General features: G+C 43.9%; 1 protein-coding gene across 1 annotated transcript; it reads left to right on the top strand.

Annotated features, from left to right (window-relative positions):
* The first annotated feature begins 215 nt into the window (after nt 1-215).
* On the top strand, nt 216-15,360 carry LOC125625229 (complement decay-accelerating factor). The gene is made up of 9 exons (XM_048827067.2): nt 216-349; nt 943-1,131; nt 2,481-2,672; nt 3,604-3,703; nt 8,667-8,749; nt 9,448-9,642; nt 10,608-10,763; nt 10,892-11,129; nt 11,403-15,360. The coding sequence occupies exons 1-9, from the start codon at nt 280-282 to the stop codon at nt 11,452-11,454; spliced, it is 1,275 nt and encodes a 424-aa protein (XP_048683024.2). The 5' UTR covers nt 216-279; the 3' UTR covers nt 11,455-15,360.
* Nucleotides 15,361-18,374: the final 3,014 nt, after the last annotated feature.

Here is an 18,374-nt window from a genome sequence, read left to right as displayed (position 1 = left end):
TCCTCACCCCGCCTCCAATCGGTCTCAGCGCTGTTTAGGCCCCGCCCCTTCTCTCCTGACCCCGCCTCCAACCATTCGTAGCGCTGTTTAGGCCCCGCCCCTTCTCTCCTGACCCCGCCTCCAACCGGTCTAGCGCTCTTCAGGCCCCGCCCCTTCTCTCCTGACCCCGCCTCCAACCGTTCATGACGCTGTTCAGGCCCCCTCTATCCCCACCCCCTTCCTCACTTGTGCTGGGCACGGCGCAGGCTGCGGGTGGGAGCTCCCTGGCCAACCCCCACCATGTCCCCGGGGCTCCCCTGCCCCGCGCTGGCCCTGGGGCTCCTGCTCCTGCTGCTGCCCGGGACTCGCAGTGAGTTGCGGGGGGTCGGCAGGGCAAAGCATCTCCGTGCGCCGTGCCGGGCGGGGCTCCCCGGGCCGGGGGCTGCGGATAGTCCCGGTGTCGGGGGGGCTCCCAGGGCATGGGCTAGAGGCTGCCTCGGGCCGGGCCCGGGGCTGCGCTTTGGCCCTTCGGTTGGCTCCTCCTGTCACGGGGCGGGGGGTGCCCCTTCCAGGCAAGGGGGGCCCTCTCTGCCTGCTCCGTGCGCTGGGTCCCCCCGAGCCCCTTCCCCCGGTGCACTCAGCCCCGGGACTGCCGCCTGCCCCCGGGGTTCCCTCGTTCTCCGGGGTTCCCTCCATGGGGAAACCGCATGGGAGGGTTGGCAGGGATTTGTGTCTCTTGTGGCTGTTACTGATGGTGCTGATTGTCTTCAGCTCCCAGGTTAAACCCCTGAGGTGGGTGGGGCTGCAGGGGGCTGGGCAATCGGAGTAACCTTCCTGATGGGCTCACCTGTGGTCTGTCGCAGCTCCCTTTTCTCACCGCTGATGCGCTTCAGGGTCCTTCTGGTGTGCAAAGCTACTAGAATAAATAGGTTCTGTTACCATGGGCTTTTGTTTTGTCCCCAGGTGACTGTGGGCCCCCACCGAAGCTGAATCATGCCGTCCCCTCCGATGTGAATCGCACAGAGGGCTTCCCTGTTGACACACAAGTTACATACAGGTGCAGTGATGGCTTCCTTAAAATCCCTGGAAAGTCGGACACTGTAGTGTGCCTTTCAAACTCACAATGGTCCTACATCAACGAGTTTTGTGGTCGTAAGTATTTTATTTTATCTGGAATCAAGTTCCTTGGGCTGCCTTTCACTTATGAAAAGGTAAGACTTTTCCTATTTAATAGGTATAGTCAAAATACCCAAAGGGAAGGGGAAACATTTACATTAAGTTTAATGTCTTTCATCTAGTCTGGGACTACAAACGCTGAAATGCATGAATCCTAGTTGTATGCTTATTTCTTGGCATCACTACTAGGGTTGGTTGGGTGGCCTAACTCTGCATTTCCGTACTTAGACATGCTTTTGGGGTGGTGGTAAGAGTAACCTTAACTCTGAATTTCCTGGATTTATAATACAGTAAAAGCTTTGTTATTCAGCATGTTGAGGGAATGGGGGGTGCCAGTTAATCAGATACTCCAGTTAATTAAGCGTTATACTTACCAATGGAATATCAATTTTCAAAGAATTACAATACAATAAAATGAATGAAGTTTAAAATAGTAGACAGGTACTTGCCCATCTAGTAGTAGTCCTGCACTGCAGAGTGTTTGGTTTCTTGAAGCACTTGGGTGTAAACCTGCTGTATAGAAAACTTGACCTGTAATCTTATCACTACGGGCAGCACATGGTGTACACCCCAATCATTAAAAATACACTTAACACGAAAACTGTACTGAACATAATTTAATCTTTGACGATTCAGAAGGCACGTCAGGATCTTGTGATGCCTCATGGTCGTCATTATCAACATCAATTATCATTGTAGAGGTAGAAGGTGTAGGAGATCGGGCTGAATCTGTAATGACCCTATGACACACCTTGGAAGCTGCATTTTTGAATAAATCACTGATATCCGCTTGCTTATTTGTCTTCTGTCTCTTTTGCATAAAAGTAGAGTTCAGAATGTGCAATTGCATAATCTCCTGGGCCAGTATACTAGTCCCGGTTACTAGATTGAAGATTTGAATTGGGAGATATCAGAAATGCCAGTTAATAGAGCTTTCTGGTCAGTAAAGTGCCAGATAACACAGCTTTTACTGTACTTGTTTTGGGGCTAATTAAATCTCTTTCTCATTTAATTTAGTCTAAATTACTGATATGTACTCTTGACATTCAGTTAAACTTAGTTTTTACCTGGGAATCTAATAAAACAAAAACACCAAAAGTATATCTTAATATGCATTCTGCAGTTTTATATTGGGGGCCCATTCACCATAGGGCCTATTTAACAAAGGGTATCCAAACGTGATTGTTCGTAACCTCCCTAAAGTGCTGCTAAGGGAGTAATTTGTTTCCTAAACGCTGAGTTTTGGTCTGTTGTTACAACAGACTGTTTCTGTACCTGTCTTCATAGCCAAACCTTTCAGAACTAATGTCTGTCTCTACTGCTAGGTAGTTGTGGTGCCCCAACAAGGTTAAAGTTTGCTGCCTTAAGTAAGGAAGATGAGAGGAAGAATTACCATCCTGTTGGGATCACTGTGAGATATACTTGTCGCCCAGGGTATGAGAACATCACTGAAATGCTTCTTGTTAGTACTTGTCTTGACAACTTAACATGGTCAGAAGCCCCTGAGTTTTGTAGAAGTGAGTATCTTTTTTTTTTTTGGTTACTTTTCTGTCTCACTTGATCTGAGAACATCTCACAATTAGGACCCACTAGGCAGCTGGCTCCCAATTTGCTAGTTTAATTGGTTATTTAGTCTGAAGGGCTGTTTAGCCAGGTTTTTTCTTAGGATAAATTGCAATAGCTGTATTTCTATGGAATATTTAGCTGTTCTTAAAACTGACTGGTGAAGATCAAGTACCAGGATAGCGCTGGCTGTATGAATACAGTATGTCTGCTTTGAATTTCATATGAAAAGTAAATTTCTAATGCACTATGTTTCAACTAGAATAACCATGGGAAATTACTTGTTGTAGGGGGAAGGAGGAATTTCTGCCATTGGGAGGTTTCTTGTCTGTCTTCATTAAAATTGATGACATGGATGGAGTATTTTTTCTACAACGCTTGGTAACTCGTGGAACTTACTGCTGCTAAATACTGAAACAAAGAAATCTGAGAGATTGAAAAAAAAAGTTTCTGCATTTAGCATGCAGAAATAAGGATAAAAAGACAGAAGGGGTATTTTTACCTTCGGGACGTAAGTCAGCCATTAACCATGGGGGTTTGACAGACCTGTCCTTCCCACTTTCCACCCCTGGCACCAGTGGGCGTTTTATTGCATAATTACCCCCTTTGGTCTGGACAGTTGTGCAGGGTACAGCCTGCAAGGGGTTGAGCACCTTCAGTTGCCGCTGGTATGATTGAGCCCTGTGTGGGTTTTACACGTGTGTCCAAAGCCACTGTCAGAAGTATGGTACTGGACTAAAAGACCCTCTGTGGTGTGACACTATATGAAGTGGTGTGAGTGGGCATGCAGCTATAGCCTTCTTAAGTATGTTGTTGTTGTTTAGCTCTTCTGTTTCCATCATGACAACACAAATTAATGTTAATCCTAGCCTTGGTCTCTATTAGGGAAATCATGTGGTCATCCAGGAGAACTACTCCATGGCAGAGCTGGTCATATGACAGAATTTCTGTTTGGTGCAAAAATAGACTTGCTCTGTGAAGATGGGTGAGTGTCAAGGTGCCTCTCGTAGTTAATTCCAAGAACTTTGGTGTACAATTGCTGGCTAACGGCAAAATAATGCATGGTTTAACTTCAAATCCATACTTGGGGGTAGTGCTATCAACTGCAGCCTTGGGGTGGGTTCTCATTTGGAAGTAGAGCTTTCAAACCATTTGCTAGTATGGAGTCTGTCTCCACCCTCCCCACTTGAGTGATGAAGCTGAAATGGGAAGAAGTCCCAGCTGTGTGTAGAGGAGGGAGAATAGGGGTTTGCTGGGGTGCCTTTACTTTTTGCATCCAGTGTAGGTCAGTGAACACCAGATCCTGTCCAGATGGGTTATGTAGTGCCACAGAGTCTATAACAAGTATAAAATCAGGCCCAGTATGTCCCAGTTCACATGCAGCTGGGCTTGAATTTAAATCTTTCCACATGGAATGCAAATGGTGTCAGGTGGAGTTACCCTGTAGGTGGTGAGAGAGATTCTCAGTGGTGTGGTTTCTGTGGGAAGAACACTTTCTGGTTGAAATATTTGTGGGATGCCCTAAATTTTGTAGCATGGGCCCTGGGTGTGATTCAGGCCTAAGTATAACTTCTATCACAAACTAAAATTAGCACAAATATTTTTAAGCTTTTACACATAATAGAAGGTAGGTCCAAATTATGGTAGGTGTCTAGACAAATAGGTCAGCATAAAATGACTACGTATTTATCTATTTATTTCAAAGGAACTACTACACAGAAGATGTGGGTGTTCAAGTATCTATTTGAAAAAGCTACCACAGTAAAATTGGTCTGTCAGTTGCCTTTGCAGTTACGGAGCCCGTGTATGAACCGCACTTGCCATCAATCTGTAACTTGGTTCAGATTTTCCATGCATGGTTTTAATCAGGGTTTAGAGAACTGGAAAAGATCTTTAGTTGCAAAATGAAAAACAACTCTACCAAAAACTGTTCTTTGTCTCTTTCCTATTAAAACCTTAACACCCCTCCGACCGCCAAACACACATGGTTAGGCCTGGTCTATGCTTCGTGTAGGTTGACATAGGTATGGCAGTCAGGGTGTGAAAAATCCACACCTCTGAGCATGATAGCTATGCTGACATAACCCCTGGTGTAAATGCAGCTAGATCCACCGAAGAATGTGTCAGTCAACCTAGGACTGTCCCTCTGGGAGGTGTTTTCTACAGCAACAGAAAAAATGTTGAAGGCTGCATGTATGCTGTAGGGTTTTGCAGGCAGAGCTGTGTTGCTACAATCCCTGTAGTGTAGATGTGGCCTTTTCCCCCAGTGCTCGAGGAAAGACGGTCGGGAAGGCTGTGTGGCCGCATACCCCGTTCGCTAATTTCTACGCAGGAATCTTTTAAAGGTCACACAACCTTGGAAATGGAATTCTGCTGACAGAGGAGGGGTAGCTGGGGCTGCACAGACATTAGAAGGCCTGGGGCAAAATCTGGAACTGAGGCTTCCCACCCTTCTAAAAATAAATTACTGGGGGGGGAGTGGGGAGTGAGCCCGCTGGCGTGGCTCCTGTCCTGTCAGGCTGGGACCAGCTCTGGGCTTTGAGACCTGGCCCATGAGGTTACAGCACTGCTCAGCTTTGGCCCTGTTGCCCCTCTGTCATTGCATTGCAGCCTGGTGTGCTGAGGTTGCGTCATCCCTCAGTTTGGGGGCCTCTTAAATGGGGGGCCTGGGGCAAACTGCCTCTTTGCCTTCCCCTGAGGTGGCCTAGAGATGCTTAGGCTGAACCACTAACTTTCAGAGTGAAGTGTATGGTCAGAGTGGACAGTGTTTTTAATTCTTGACTACGCCAGATAACTAGGCAGTTATCAAAGGTGTAGAATGCCAGGTGGTTCCATTTCAGAACAGTTCCACAGGATGGGACCACAAGAGTAGTTGTCGGCTTGCAGCAAGCAAGTCATAGAATATCAGGGTTGGAAGGGACCTCAGGAGGTCATCTAGTCCAACCTCCTGCTCAAAGCAGGACCAATCCCCAACTAAATCATCCCAGCCAGGGCTTTGTCAAGCCTGACCTTAAAAATTCCTAAGGAAGGAGATTCCACCACCTCCCTAGGTAACGCATTCCAGTGTTTCACCACCCTCCTAGTGAAAAAGTTTTTCCTAATATCCAACCTAGACCTCCCCCACTGCAACTTGAGACCATTACTCCTTCTTCTGTCATCAGCAACCACTGAGAACAGTCTAGATCCATCCTCTTTGGAACCTCCTTCAGGTAGCTGAAAGCAGCTATCAAATCCCCCCTCATTCTTCTCTTCTGCAGACTAAACAATCCCAGTTCCCTCAGCCTCTCCTCATAACTCATGTGTTCCAGTCCCCTAATCATTTTTGTTGCCCTCTGCTGGACGTTTTCCAATTTTTCCACATCCTTCTTGTAGCGTCGGGCTGGACAAAACTGGACACACTACTCCAGATGAGGCCTCGCCAATGTCGAATAGAGGGGAACGATCACGTCCCTCGATCTGCTGGCAATGTCCCTACGTATACATCCCAAAATGCCATTGGCCTTCTTGGCAACAAGGGCACACTGTTGTCTCATATCCAGCTTCTCGTCCACTGTAACCCCTAGGTCCTTTTCTGCAGAACTGCTGCCGAGCCATTCGGTCTCTAGTCTGTAGCGGTGCGAGGGATTCTTCTGTCCTAAGTGCAGGACTCCGCACTTGTCTTTGTTGAACCTCATCAGATTTCTTTTGGCCCAATCCTCTAATTTGTGTAGGTCCCTCTGTATCCTATCCCTACCCTCCAGCGTATCTACCTCTCCTCCCAGTTTAGTGTCCTCTGCAAACTTGCTGAGGGTGCAAGACACACCATCCTCCAGATCATTGAACAAAACCAGCCCCGGACTGACCCTTGGGGCACTTCACTTGATACCGGCTGCCAACTAGACATGGAGCCATTGATCGCTACCCGTTGAGCCCGACAATCTAGCCAGCTTTCTATCCACCTTATAGTCCATTCACCCAGCCCATACTTCTTTAACTTGCTGGCAAGAATACTGTGGGAGACCGAGTCAAAAGCTTTGCTAAAGTCAAGGAACAACACATCCACCAGTTATCTCATCATAGAAGGCAATTCGATTAGTCAGGCATGACTTGCCCTTGGTGAATCATGCTGACTGTTCCTGATCACTTTCCTCTCCTCTAAGTGCTTCAGAATTGATTCCTTGAGGACCTGCTCCAAGATTTTTCCAGGGACTGAGGTGAGGCTGACTGGCCTGTAGTTCCCAGGATCCTCCTCCTTCCCTTTTTTAAAGATGGGCACTACATTAGCCTTTTTCCAGTCGTCAGGGACTTCCCCGGATCACCATGAGTTTTCAAAGATCATGGCCAATGGCTCTCCAATCACATCTGCCAACTCCTTTAGCACTCTTGGATGCAACTCGTCCGGCCCCATGGACTTGTGCACGTCCAGCTTTTCTAAATAGTCCTGAACCACTTCTTTCTCCACAGAGGGCTGGTCACCTCCTCCCCATGCTGTGCTGCCCGGTACAGTAGTCTGGGAGCTGACCTTGTTCGTGAAGACAGAGGCAAAAAAAGCATTGAGTACATTATTAGCTTTTTCCACATCCTCTGTCACTAGGTTGCCTCCCTCATTCAGTAAGGGGCCCACACCTTCCTTGACTTTCTTTTTGTTGCTAACATACCTGAAGAAACCCTTCTTGTTACTCTTAACATCTCTTGCTAGCTGCAACTCCAGGTGTGATTTGGCCTTCCTGATTTCACTCCTGCATCCCCGAGCAATATTTTTATACTCTTCCCTGGTCATTTGTCCAATCTTCCACTTCTTGTAAGCTTCTTTTTTGTGTTCAAGATCAGCAAGGATTTCGCTGTTAAGCCAAGCTGGTTGCCTGCCATATTTACTATTCTTTCTACACATCGGGATGGTTTGTCCCTGTAACCTCAATAAGGATTCTTTAAAATATGGCCAGTCTAAAGTCTAAACCCTTTCACGTGTGAAAACACTCTGAACAGTCTGACAGTAACTAAAATTACTAGTTCTTTGGGGATTCATCACACTGAGTAACTGGGGCTGTTTTAGGGACTCTTTCTGCCTTCTCTAGCAATGGAAGAAGTAAGGATCCCTACAATGTGCAAATTAGAGGGCAGAGAATCCACCGTTTTGCTGTGCACAGGATTAATGACTGTTCCCAAGTGTTTGATTCAGTATAAACCCATTAAGCTTGCAGAGAGTGTGTTGTATCCACCTATTTGCTTGCTTAAATTGCCTTTTACTACTTGTGCCTTGGTCATGCTGGTATTCACAGCAGGAACAATCTTATTCAATGTCTGTTGCCCATTTTTGACCAAGTGGCTAGTCAAAGTTCAGGCCCCTGATGATGTTCCAGTTGGAAGTAGAAATTGATGATGGAATCGGGTATTTTCTTTGATGCAGCCTTGCTTATTTGCAAGGAATGTAGAAAGCCCCGCTTCTCCAAATGCAGGAGAAACCAAAGGCGGCAAAGGAGTAGTGTTTTTAGCTTACATGCCCAAGTTTCTTTTCATCCAGCACCCTTGACCCACAACCTCTAAGTTTCTTTCAAGGTCACACCGTGCTTACAAGCTTCTGCTTGGCTTTGTTCAGATTGTCTCAGTCTCCCTGATTCTGTTCTGCTTTGCGACCCCTGACAGATACCCTTTAAAAAAAAAAAACAACCTCTCAGCAAAAACCTTTCCTCCACACAGTGCAAAACTCCTGAGTGGGTTCACATTATCTCTGTTTTTAGGTGGGGCATTGTGATGGACTTCTCACAACTATATTAATGGAAGGGTACATTGACACCCATCCATCTCAATGAGGTTTTAACTCAACCCATAACAAGGCTTCACCCAGGTCATAAGTCACCACCTGTAAGCTGAAAGAATCCATATTCCAAATTGCCAGACAGTTACACAGGCAATCAAAGAACTAGGTAAGAAACTTGATACTCATTTTTGTGTGTGTGTTTTTTATTTAGGTACAAATTAATTGGTCGGCCTTTCATTCAATGTGAGCTTAAGGGAGATGAAGTTGAATGGAGTAAACTTCCAACTTGCCAAGGTAAGACAAATCCAACCTTCCCTAAACACCTAAATCTGAGGTTTCTTTGGAGTAGAACTCAATCTAAATCCTTTCATAGTTCATTTGCCTCTCTCCTGTTTTGGACACTTATGTGGAGGGTCTGTCAGCCATGCTGTTGCTATGAGAAATGTTTTAATATTCCAGCTGTGGAATACTTGAAGACCTTATCACTGTTCCCCAAGGTCATGAAACCCTTCTTTCCTATGAGTAATGTTTTGGAATGGGTGTGCTCTGGTGAGAGAGTTTTTGCCAGGGCCCTATGTCATGGGGACCAGCGCCAGTTTGCATGATAACATTTAGAAGAGGATGGAGTAAAGCTTGAAAGAAGGAAGACTTCCGAATCGGAGGGAGGAAACTCTCTCTCTCAAACTTGGTTAAAATACAGTACTAACTACATTTTCAAATGGCTAAATATTTTTTCTTCTTTTAAGGATCTTAGATAAACTTTTTGTTAAGTAAATGTTTGCACTTTTAACTGAAACTTTTATTAATATTAATGAGACCAGGTTAGTGAGATCAACTCTTTAGGGCCAACTTCTGTTGGTGAAAGATAAGCTTTCAAGCTACACAGGGCTCTCAGTATGACCTCACCCATCTCGTCTCTCTCATATCCTAAGAGTAACACAGCTACAACAACACTCAAACATTCATATTCATGACCTTCTATTTTCCTGCAGCGATTACTTGTTCTTTCCCTCCTTACATTGCCAATGGGACATACGATGGCAGGGGTGTAGAAAATTTTGCTTATAACTCAACAGTAACTTACAGATGTGACCGTGGGTTCCGGCTTATTGGAGCTGCTTCCATTCATTGTACAACAAAAGATAAAACAAGTGGAATCTGGAGTGGACCTGCTCCTAAATGCAATGGTGAGTAATGTGTGTTTAGTGTCTTCCTCTGCTACTTTTTTGCACCAGGTAAAACTATTATTACTAGGCACAAAATAACTTAATTATAAGTTGCATGGCCAACTTTTAAAAAGACCTTAACAATGTTTCATCTTAATATGCACTGATATTTAGGAAATTATCACTGAGGGGCTGTTCATAAAAGAATGATGTGAGACTTTGAATGTTTTTTTTATCCCTCCTTTTGCTGTAGACACAACTGCACATGTCCTATTAAAAGGCAATAAGTAGTACTTTCTCAGGTGAGTTGGAAGAACTTGGGTTTGTTTAAAGATGTAGTTTCCACAATTTCACATTGTACACTAAATTTTCATGGATTATTTCCATGATCTAACTTGTATAATTTTTGAAACTGTTAGTGGTAACACTGCTGTAAAATTTTGGGAGAGAACTTGGTTATCTATCTGCCCCTTACTCCCAAGCACTTCTTACAGTTGTATTTTCTGGTAGTTTACTAAACGTATGGCTTTGTGAACATAAGATGCTGGGTGAAGAATATAGGAGGGGTTTAACAGGTGCTGTCTGAGGTCAGTAATATACTGATAAATGGGTTCAGAATAATATAAGGTCTGGAAGTGCACTGACAGAGGTTAGAACAGTTTTTAAGAGAAGGTATTTGCTTTGGAACAGATTCTTAGCTAGTATAAATTATCGGAGCTTCACTGAAGCCGGTAGAGCTGATATCGTACATGTGCTGCAGAACTGTATCTGTAAATACAGAGTAACATTTCCCCAGTAGTTGAACAAGAATAAACAAAAGTCTGATTTGGTGGTAGCTCTTCAACTGCTAGAAAATTAATTTTTGCTTTTTTAGAAATCCTATAATGTACTTTGGTTAGACATAATCTTTGACATATTTGTGATTGTTCCTTTCAAAACTGGGCAGGGGTTAAAATACCAACTTTAGTCCATTTTATTCTATTCAGGTTCTTATACTGCATCCAAGAACGTGGTACTTGACCAACATAAGAAAAAGAAAATAAAAAGCAGACCGTATTCTGTATCACGATTCCAAAACACACGTTTCACCATCACTTCCTCCCATTCTTCCTCATTTCCCAGAGGTGACCTGAGGACACGAGGTGAGTCTTGTACCATATCTTGAAGGTCACCAAATCTGGGTTCTGGCAGACTAGAGGGAGGAAGTGAATTTTCATGCCTAGGCTTACAGCTAAGGCTTTCAGTTCTCACATTTTTTCTTTATTATTAGGTAGCTGGATTACTCCACCACTGTTCAGATTTGCTGTACCACTGTACATTAATCAGAACTATTGTTCTGTCAGAACCAAGGAAAGATCTATTTGCAGCCAAAGTTACATGGGAATCTCTGGAGTATTACCCAGCGCCAAGTGCTTTCAAAACTTAAAATGGTCAGAAGTCCCAGGGTTCTGTGCAAGTGAGCCTCTTTCCTTTTCTGTTTCAATTGATCTACAAGACATTCTTGTGCGGTTAGTATAGTCTTCTGTTTACAGCTGGGTCAGAGTTCAGTCCTGGCTGCGTTGATCTTAACATCTTGAAATATCTTTGTTTTAAAAAGTTTTTGCTTTCAATTCATTGGATGTCTCCTTCCTCCATTATGAGAGGATAAATAGGAGAGCCTGACTGATCCTCTTGATACTGTATCCAAAAACAAGAGAACCTTATACAATACACATCAAAACCTGTTTCTTTTTCCATGGACAGTGGGACAACGGCCTAATATTAATCTCCTTCTATCCTAGAGAGATCTTTGCTATCCAGAAGAACAGGAGCATGGCAGAACTGCTGCTATAACAGATTTCCAATTTGGTGCAAGAGTGGATTTCATCCGTGAGGAAGAGAGAGTATCAGGCTGTGGTGAATGACTTAAAGCTGCTGGCTGACTCTGGAAACTGAGTATCAAAGGGTAATCTCAAACCTACTCAAGGTTCGTGCTACAAAACCAAATGCTCAGGGGCAGAACTTTGAAACGGAACTTGACCAAAGATGGGCTGTGATTCCTGGCCTTTCACGCTTCAAACGAGAACCCAGCTCTGTTCCAGGTTTGAGTGCAGAGTTTTTGGATTTTGTGCCCACTGAAGTCTAGGCTGCTAAAATCTTGGCTTGATGGGAGGATTTGTACTGCCTAGATCTTATAACAAATAGAGACTTGAGTTGAAACAGATGATAGGGAATCTTCTTTATAGAAAGAAACAAGAAAGATACTAAAAGGGATTCCAAAGCTTCTGGGGGCCAATCATGAGTTGATGTAAACAGTCATAGCTCCACTGAGATCAAAGGAACAATGATGAAGGATTTTGCCTACTGCTGCAGCGCGAGTTGTTTCTTGCTATGTAATGTTCCCCGGTCATGCTAGTACTGATAGGTTGACAGTTACTTTTATGGCCAGAAATGCAGTCCAAATTTCTAGACTATTGGACAAGGAACCAGATGCACCTGAATGAAGAAGAATAAGATCATGGTTTAAGTTAATTGGACCATTTCTTACTAAATGTATCTGGAAGCAAAAGTTGTGTGGAATAAGGTGCTTTCAGCTTGCCAATCTAAGACTCTCATAATGCTTTAAAACGAGCTTGTGCCCAGAGATGTTGGCTTTGGTATGGAGCTGAGGTTAGAAGTAAGATAGGTTGTTTTGTTTCAAGGAGTGAAAGACTAGTAACCCTTATGGGTAAAGTCCCTCCTACCCCTAACTCTGACTACATGCTTAAAATCTCAAGTTCCTTTGGAATGAAAAAATGGTAAATCTCTGTTCCCAGTGAGCTTTCTGAAAACCTCCAAAAAAAAAAAAACTACACCACTTTCGGACCCTTCTTGAGGAGGGAGGATCTGTAAAAATCCACAGCCTGCTGTCTGGTCTAGTACCAGTTGTGCTCTTGGAAAAGTTCCAGCTTAGCTGTATGCTGCTGGAACACTTGAGGAGCTTGTCCCCATAGGATGCAGGTCAAGCAGCTGTATTGCCCTGTGATTCATGTAAGGGTGGTTTGTGCTTTGAGGCAGTCTCTCAAGGTTTGTGCTGTCAGGCTGGAGTCTGAGGCAATGAGCAGTGCTGGGGAAAGGGTGGGGCAAAACTTGAGAACTGTGTCCAATATCTGACAGAGGTAATGCCTCAAATCTTTCTAAAATACAGTGGTAATTACATGAACAAATTGCTAAATACCCTTCCCTCTTGGAATTTGGGACAAATAACAAAAAGCCTTTTAAGTAATTAACTTTTAACTGAAACTTTTTTGTTTAATATTAAATGTCATAATTCCTCTTTACTTTAGACTCCTGCTATCCCTAATGGAATAGATGGCAGGAATGTAGAAAGCTTTGCCTATCCCTCTGCAGCAACATAGATGTGACTATTCTTTTGTCCTTCATTGAAGAGGCATCCATTTATTGTACAGTGAAAAAACAAATGTACTTTGGAGTTGGCCTACCCTCAAAGCAAAGGTGACTGGCATTTAGTATTTGCTTCTTGGTCTACTGTAATGCACCAGGAAAAGTATTAATTACTAGGCAAGCACCTAAATTGAGGAAATTGTTTTTTCTAGCTTAAACATCTCAATAAATATCTTTTTAAAACTGACGTTGTTGAAAGCTTAAGCTTTATAGAACAGCTGATCCACCATAAATAACTTGGGAGCAATTCTGCCTCTCCTAGTGCCTGCATTTTTGTTCTTCCACACTTTAAAGTTCTAAGACACATCTCAGACCAGGGCATGACTACACTAAATAAGCTGCTACATGGCTGAAGAGCTGCAGGTGCACCACTTAGCATAGACACTACTTATGCCGACGAGAGAGGTTCTCCCATCCACATAGGTAATCCAGCTCCCCGAGCGGCAGTAGCTACGTCAGCAGGAGAATTCTTCCATCAGCCTACTACTATCAACAGCAGGGGTTAGGTCAGCAGAGCTGCATGTCTCGGGTGTGAGAAATCCACGCCTCTGAGACATAGCTATGCTGATGTAAATTCCTCACCATACATTTGATATGTTTCTCCTTTGCAAAGCCTAACCCAACGGTTATTCCAATCTGGAAATACCAACCCCTCCCCCAACTTCCTGGGGGGGAAAAGGTAAAACGTTCTTTAATCTTGCTCCATGCAAGGAGGATGTTGAGCCCTCTAGCTGATTTTGTTCACACCAGTATTTTCCACAAAAGTTATGGGTGATCTTTATTTGTTCCCCAAGAGCAATTTGTTTTTCTTTCTTTATACATCTGAAAGTAAATTCCCAGAGTAAACAAAACAAGTTAGGAGTGGCTTGAGTAGATTTTCAGAGGGGGCTTATATTTTTAGCCCTGCTTAGAGAAGCAGCATCATATGTTAGATCCTAGCCACATAGAGCTCATGGGTTTATAGACTTTAAGGGTCTAAACCCACTGCCACTTGTGTAGTATAGTGGGTGAACCGTGCACCTCTAACGCATTCTTTGAGTGTCATTCAGATTCTTTTATGTGTGGAGTTGTCACCCTGTTATGCAGATTTGTTAGCATGAAGACATTTAGCACTGAATTATAAAACCCTGATTTGTCACATGGTCATGCTTCCCCTTGATACTAAAAGGCATGTTTACTGCCCCATGAAATTTGTGTTAAGTAAATTTTGTAACTGATAGAAATCGAAGTTAAAGGAAAAAGCGCGGAGTTAATTTGGTGGTCCCCAAACTGTTTTGCCTGCATGACCCCATTTTCAGACTTGATTGCTCCAGCCATTGCAGACAACATAGGGGATGCTATTTTGTAAAGCAAAATGGTGTCCGCTGCACATGGGATTGTGACCCAACTGCTGATGGCATGACCCCACTTGAGGTCATGACCCATAGTTAGGAAACTGCTGAGTTCAGATATATGCTTAGCTCTTGTGGATTATCGAGTGGATTGATTTCAACTGAATTTGGACACATACTTAAACCTTTGCACTTTAAATGGATCACTTACGGCAAATCTCTCATTCCTGGACCTTTCTTTCCTTTCCCTCTTTCCACTATAGCACCTAATGTCCTGTGGATTAATGCACAAGGATAATTATTGTTTAACATTTTAAATTGCAGTAGCTCCTGAAGGCAACAACCAAGTTGGGCCCTTTTATGCTAGGGGGTGTATAAACACTGTATAAATGACAGTCCATGCCCTGAAAAGGTAGATCTGACCCATTATTCACACATGTACAAACTTTTGATTTGTGAATGACAGTACTCCAATATTATCTATTTAATGCTTATTTGAAGTGCCTGCTGCACCTCCACTTTGAAGTTGAAATGGGCTACATCTTCTTCTGGTAAACTGGACAGTACAGCTTAGTAGAGGGGAGCCTAGACACGTATAAGAGAACCCTTAAGATCTCTGAAGATTGCAGAAGAACTATGCACGCAGATATTCCGATGATCCCATGAAATTTTTGTGAAGGACTTTTCTCATTGTCTTTGTGTCTGAAATATGAAAGAGCCCTGAGAAACCTGCCTGCCTTCAATGTTAGATAATCTGGGAGCAGCTCACTTGCCTCGTCCATGCTGTACTCTTTCTGCTAACTTCCAAATAAAATATTTGGTATAATCTAAGGTACTAAGTGATGCTTCCCTATGTATGGATTGTTCCTGGGATCTGTTAACTGATATTCATGAGTTTTCTATTTCAGTTGACTTTAATTTCTTCGCTCTATATTGAGAATACCCATTATCTTGGTAAGCAAATAAAAACATTTTTAAGCTTTCAGTTTTTTAATATTTCACTTTCTCCATCTCAAACCAATATTGCTTTAATTGTAGAAAGCCACTGTAAGATACTTGAATATCTGTGGGGCTAAAGTAGTTATTTGCCTACAATGCCATGGAAAGATTCAGTAAGAGCAAGACAAATTAAGGATCCTTGGGGGGGGGGGGGGGGAATTGGCTAAATCTAGCCAATCTGGGAGGGCTGTGCAGAAAAGTAGAGTAGTTTCAGTTGTTACATGGGTTCTGGAGTCCCCCTTCCAAGGTCTCTGGTTTTACAATCTAATTATCTCTGGAATGTCTTTGTCATATATCGAAATGTTTGTCTGGTTCTTGTGATAGGGGAGAACCTACAAAAGTGACAAAGTAAATTAAGTATGTCTTGAGTATCTTCTCTAATTTCATCCTCAGTAATTTAGGCTACAAGTAACCGTAGTGGGATTAAAATCAGACAGAAGGGATGTTATGGGAGAATGAAACTCTACATTACTGCAACCATTTTGTGTCCAGCCCCTGTTAGCTGAAAAGCAAATAACATATTGTTAGGGCTCTGAGAGGCTAGGCCAAATAGCTGCATGATTGCAATTTCGCTAATCCAAATGGGAGGATGGAACAGTTAATGGAGCATGAGAATGGAAGGGAGTGGGGGGATAGGTGACCTTGGCTTTGAGTGCCCCTGACATAAGTTTAATTATGACTAGACATGCTTTGCTGATAACGGATAAGGAGCAATTTGCTGAAGCTAGGGGAATTAGTGACCCACTAGTGGTTACTATGGTGACTAGTAGGAGTCACTAGGAGTTAGCAATAAAACTTTAAAAGAATATATTTTGGAGCAGTTCAAAGGAGCTTTTCTTGGGAGAGAGACTGACCTCTTCTCCCCAGAAGCTGGATGGAAGGAGCTGCCTCCCCCCACCCGTGAGCAAAGCTGTTGATCACTTGAAACAATTTCAGACTTTGGGTAACTGTTTGGGATGCTCTAAACCTATTGCTCTTGTGCATAAGTGTGTGCTTGAGATTCAATAAAGAAGGAGCATTAGGGGAAATCACTCCTCTTTGTACCAGTCATTTATCAGAGGGACGTGCTGTCTCCCCATTGATTCCTGACTCCACCTGGAGAAAACAGGTGAAGTTACCCCAGTTTCAGGTTTGTAAAATCCTGGGTAACAATGGGAGGGTTTTTTAAAGATACTGTTCTTTTTAATTTCCTCAAGTCTTCTGTTTTACAGTTAACTTTGGGTGGACTCATAGGAGGCTAGGTAGCCTAAGCAAAGATGATTGTACAGGGAACTGAAGTGTAAGAACACTGTTTGAGTACTCTTCTGTTCTAAGCAGAGGCTGCAGAGGAAGGCGATTCTTCGGTTATGCCTGCATGACCTCTCCAGGCAGTGGCTATCCTTGTGCAAAATGAGACCTTCACTGGGTAGGGCAAGACTAATGCAAGTTGGAAACACATCCCAGTCAGTCGCTGGCCCAGGCCACCGCTGACCAGAACAATGAGCCTGACTGCCTTCGTGACAAAATGCAAGGCTCCATTGATTTGTTTTCCTATGTCACTCACACAATCTCACTCCAACTCCAGCCTGTGCTTAAAAGAAGGAAAAGAAGGGGACAAGCAAAGTTCTAATTTCTCTAATTACAGAAAGACAAATTGCAAAATTCTTGGGAGGCCCTGTAGACTGTTCCTCTAGATTGTTTTGTGAGGTGCTCAGTTGCATCAGTTATGGGCTTGCTTTCAATAGGTGTAAAAAGACAAACGTGGCCAGTTTATAGCTTAACGGGGGAACAAATAAGTGTTCCACTACAGCCATAAGTGGTGGTCAATAATAGCTCATTAAGTCCACAACTATGCTTGGTATGACCCTGACTTCTACTGACAAGCTTGCTTTCCTTGGGAGAACATGAGCTCCTGAGGTAAATTCCAGCCCTAATTCCTATGATGCTATAATACGTTAGTCAAGCTAGGCGGTGCAGCAGGGATGTCCAACTCATTCTGTGGACAGGGCTTAATTCCACTTTTAAGTAGGGTCCAGAGGCCAGGTTTTATATGCAGGACTTGCCCCAACGTAAAGTTCAGCACTAATGTGACTGGAGTCAGGCATGTGCAGAGCTTTCACCAGGGCCCTTGGTGAGAAAAGAGCCTGGTCAGGGGACAGGATGCCTCTTGCTGTGCCATATCTGCTTTGGTGCTGCAGTAAGAGGAATGAGAATGGGCCAGAGGTCAGCAGAGGCCAGAATTAGAACTGACCAAGTCCCCGGTGGGAGATAATGTGCAAATCAGTGCTGCTGTGGTCTGAATGCGCGATGGAAGAGCCGAAAACAGCCAGTTCACCGTGCAACTCCAGCAAGGCCAAGCCCTAAGGCAGTGGGGCTGGAGTAGAAGAACAGACAGAGGTGCTGGAGAACACAGCCAGGCAAGGCAGGGCCAGGGAGCCTTTCTGAGAGGCGCTAATGCGAAGCAAGTTCTGTTGGTGGTTCTGAGGGCTCACTTAGAGCTGACATGGGGTGAATTATTCAAAGTGGGCATTTTCTTCTGAGAGCACGGTACTCTGCTTATAATGGCCTTCCCTCTTATATTGTGAACGCAGGGCCAAATTTTCAGCTGGTGTAAATGGGCATAAACCTGAGTTCATCGAGTAGGGCCAGTTTTACCCCAACGGTGAATTTGAGACACACACTTTGCACTGTACTTTGATTCTATCTCCTCCCAGCGTCTTCACATTACGCAGGGACAGTCACACCCCTCCCCTCCCCTTTTCACGTTTTGCCAAAAGCAACACAATGTACGCTTTTCTGGACAGCTATCTTGCCTCTCCCATTCCAAATTAAGTCATCCCATTTCCCATATCCAAGTACAGAAACAAATGTTGTGTAAAGTTCACATCTCTGCCAAATACCTTTCGTGTCAGTTCTTTTGTGCTCCAGTGCTAAACCCTTTAGCAGGAGGCATCAGCCCAGGAAGAAAATCTGCAGTGCTGTTTGTTGGCGCTTCAGTTCTTCAGCTGCTTTTGTGGGTTC

Source organism: Caretta caretta, chromosome 21 (genome assembly GCF_965140235.1).
Source record: "Caretta caretta isolate rCarCar2 chromosome 21, rCarCar1.hap1, whole genome shotgun sequence".
NCBI lineage: Eukaryota > Metazoa > Chordata > Testudines > Cheloniidae > Caretta > Caretta caretta.
This window is presented reverse-complemented; position numbering and strand designations above follow the sequence as displayed.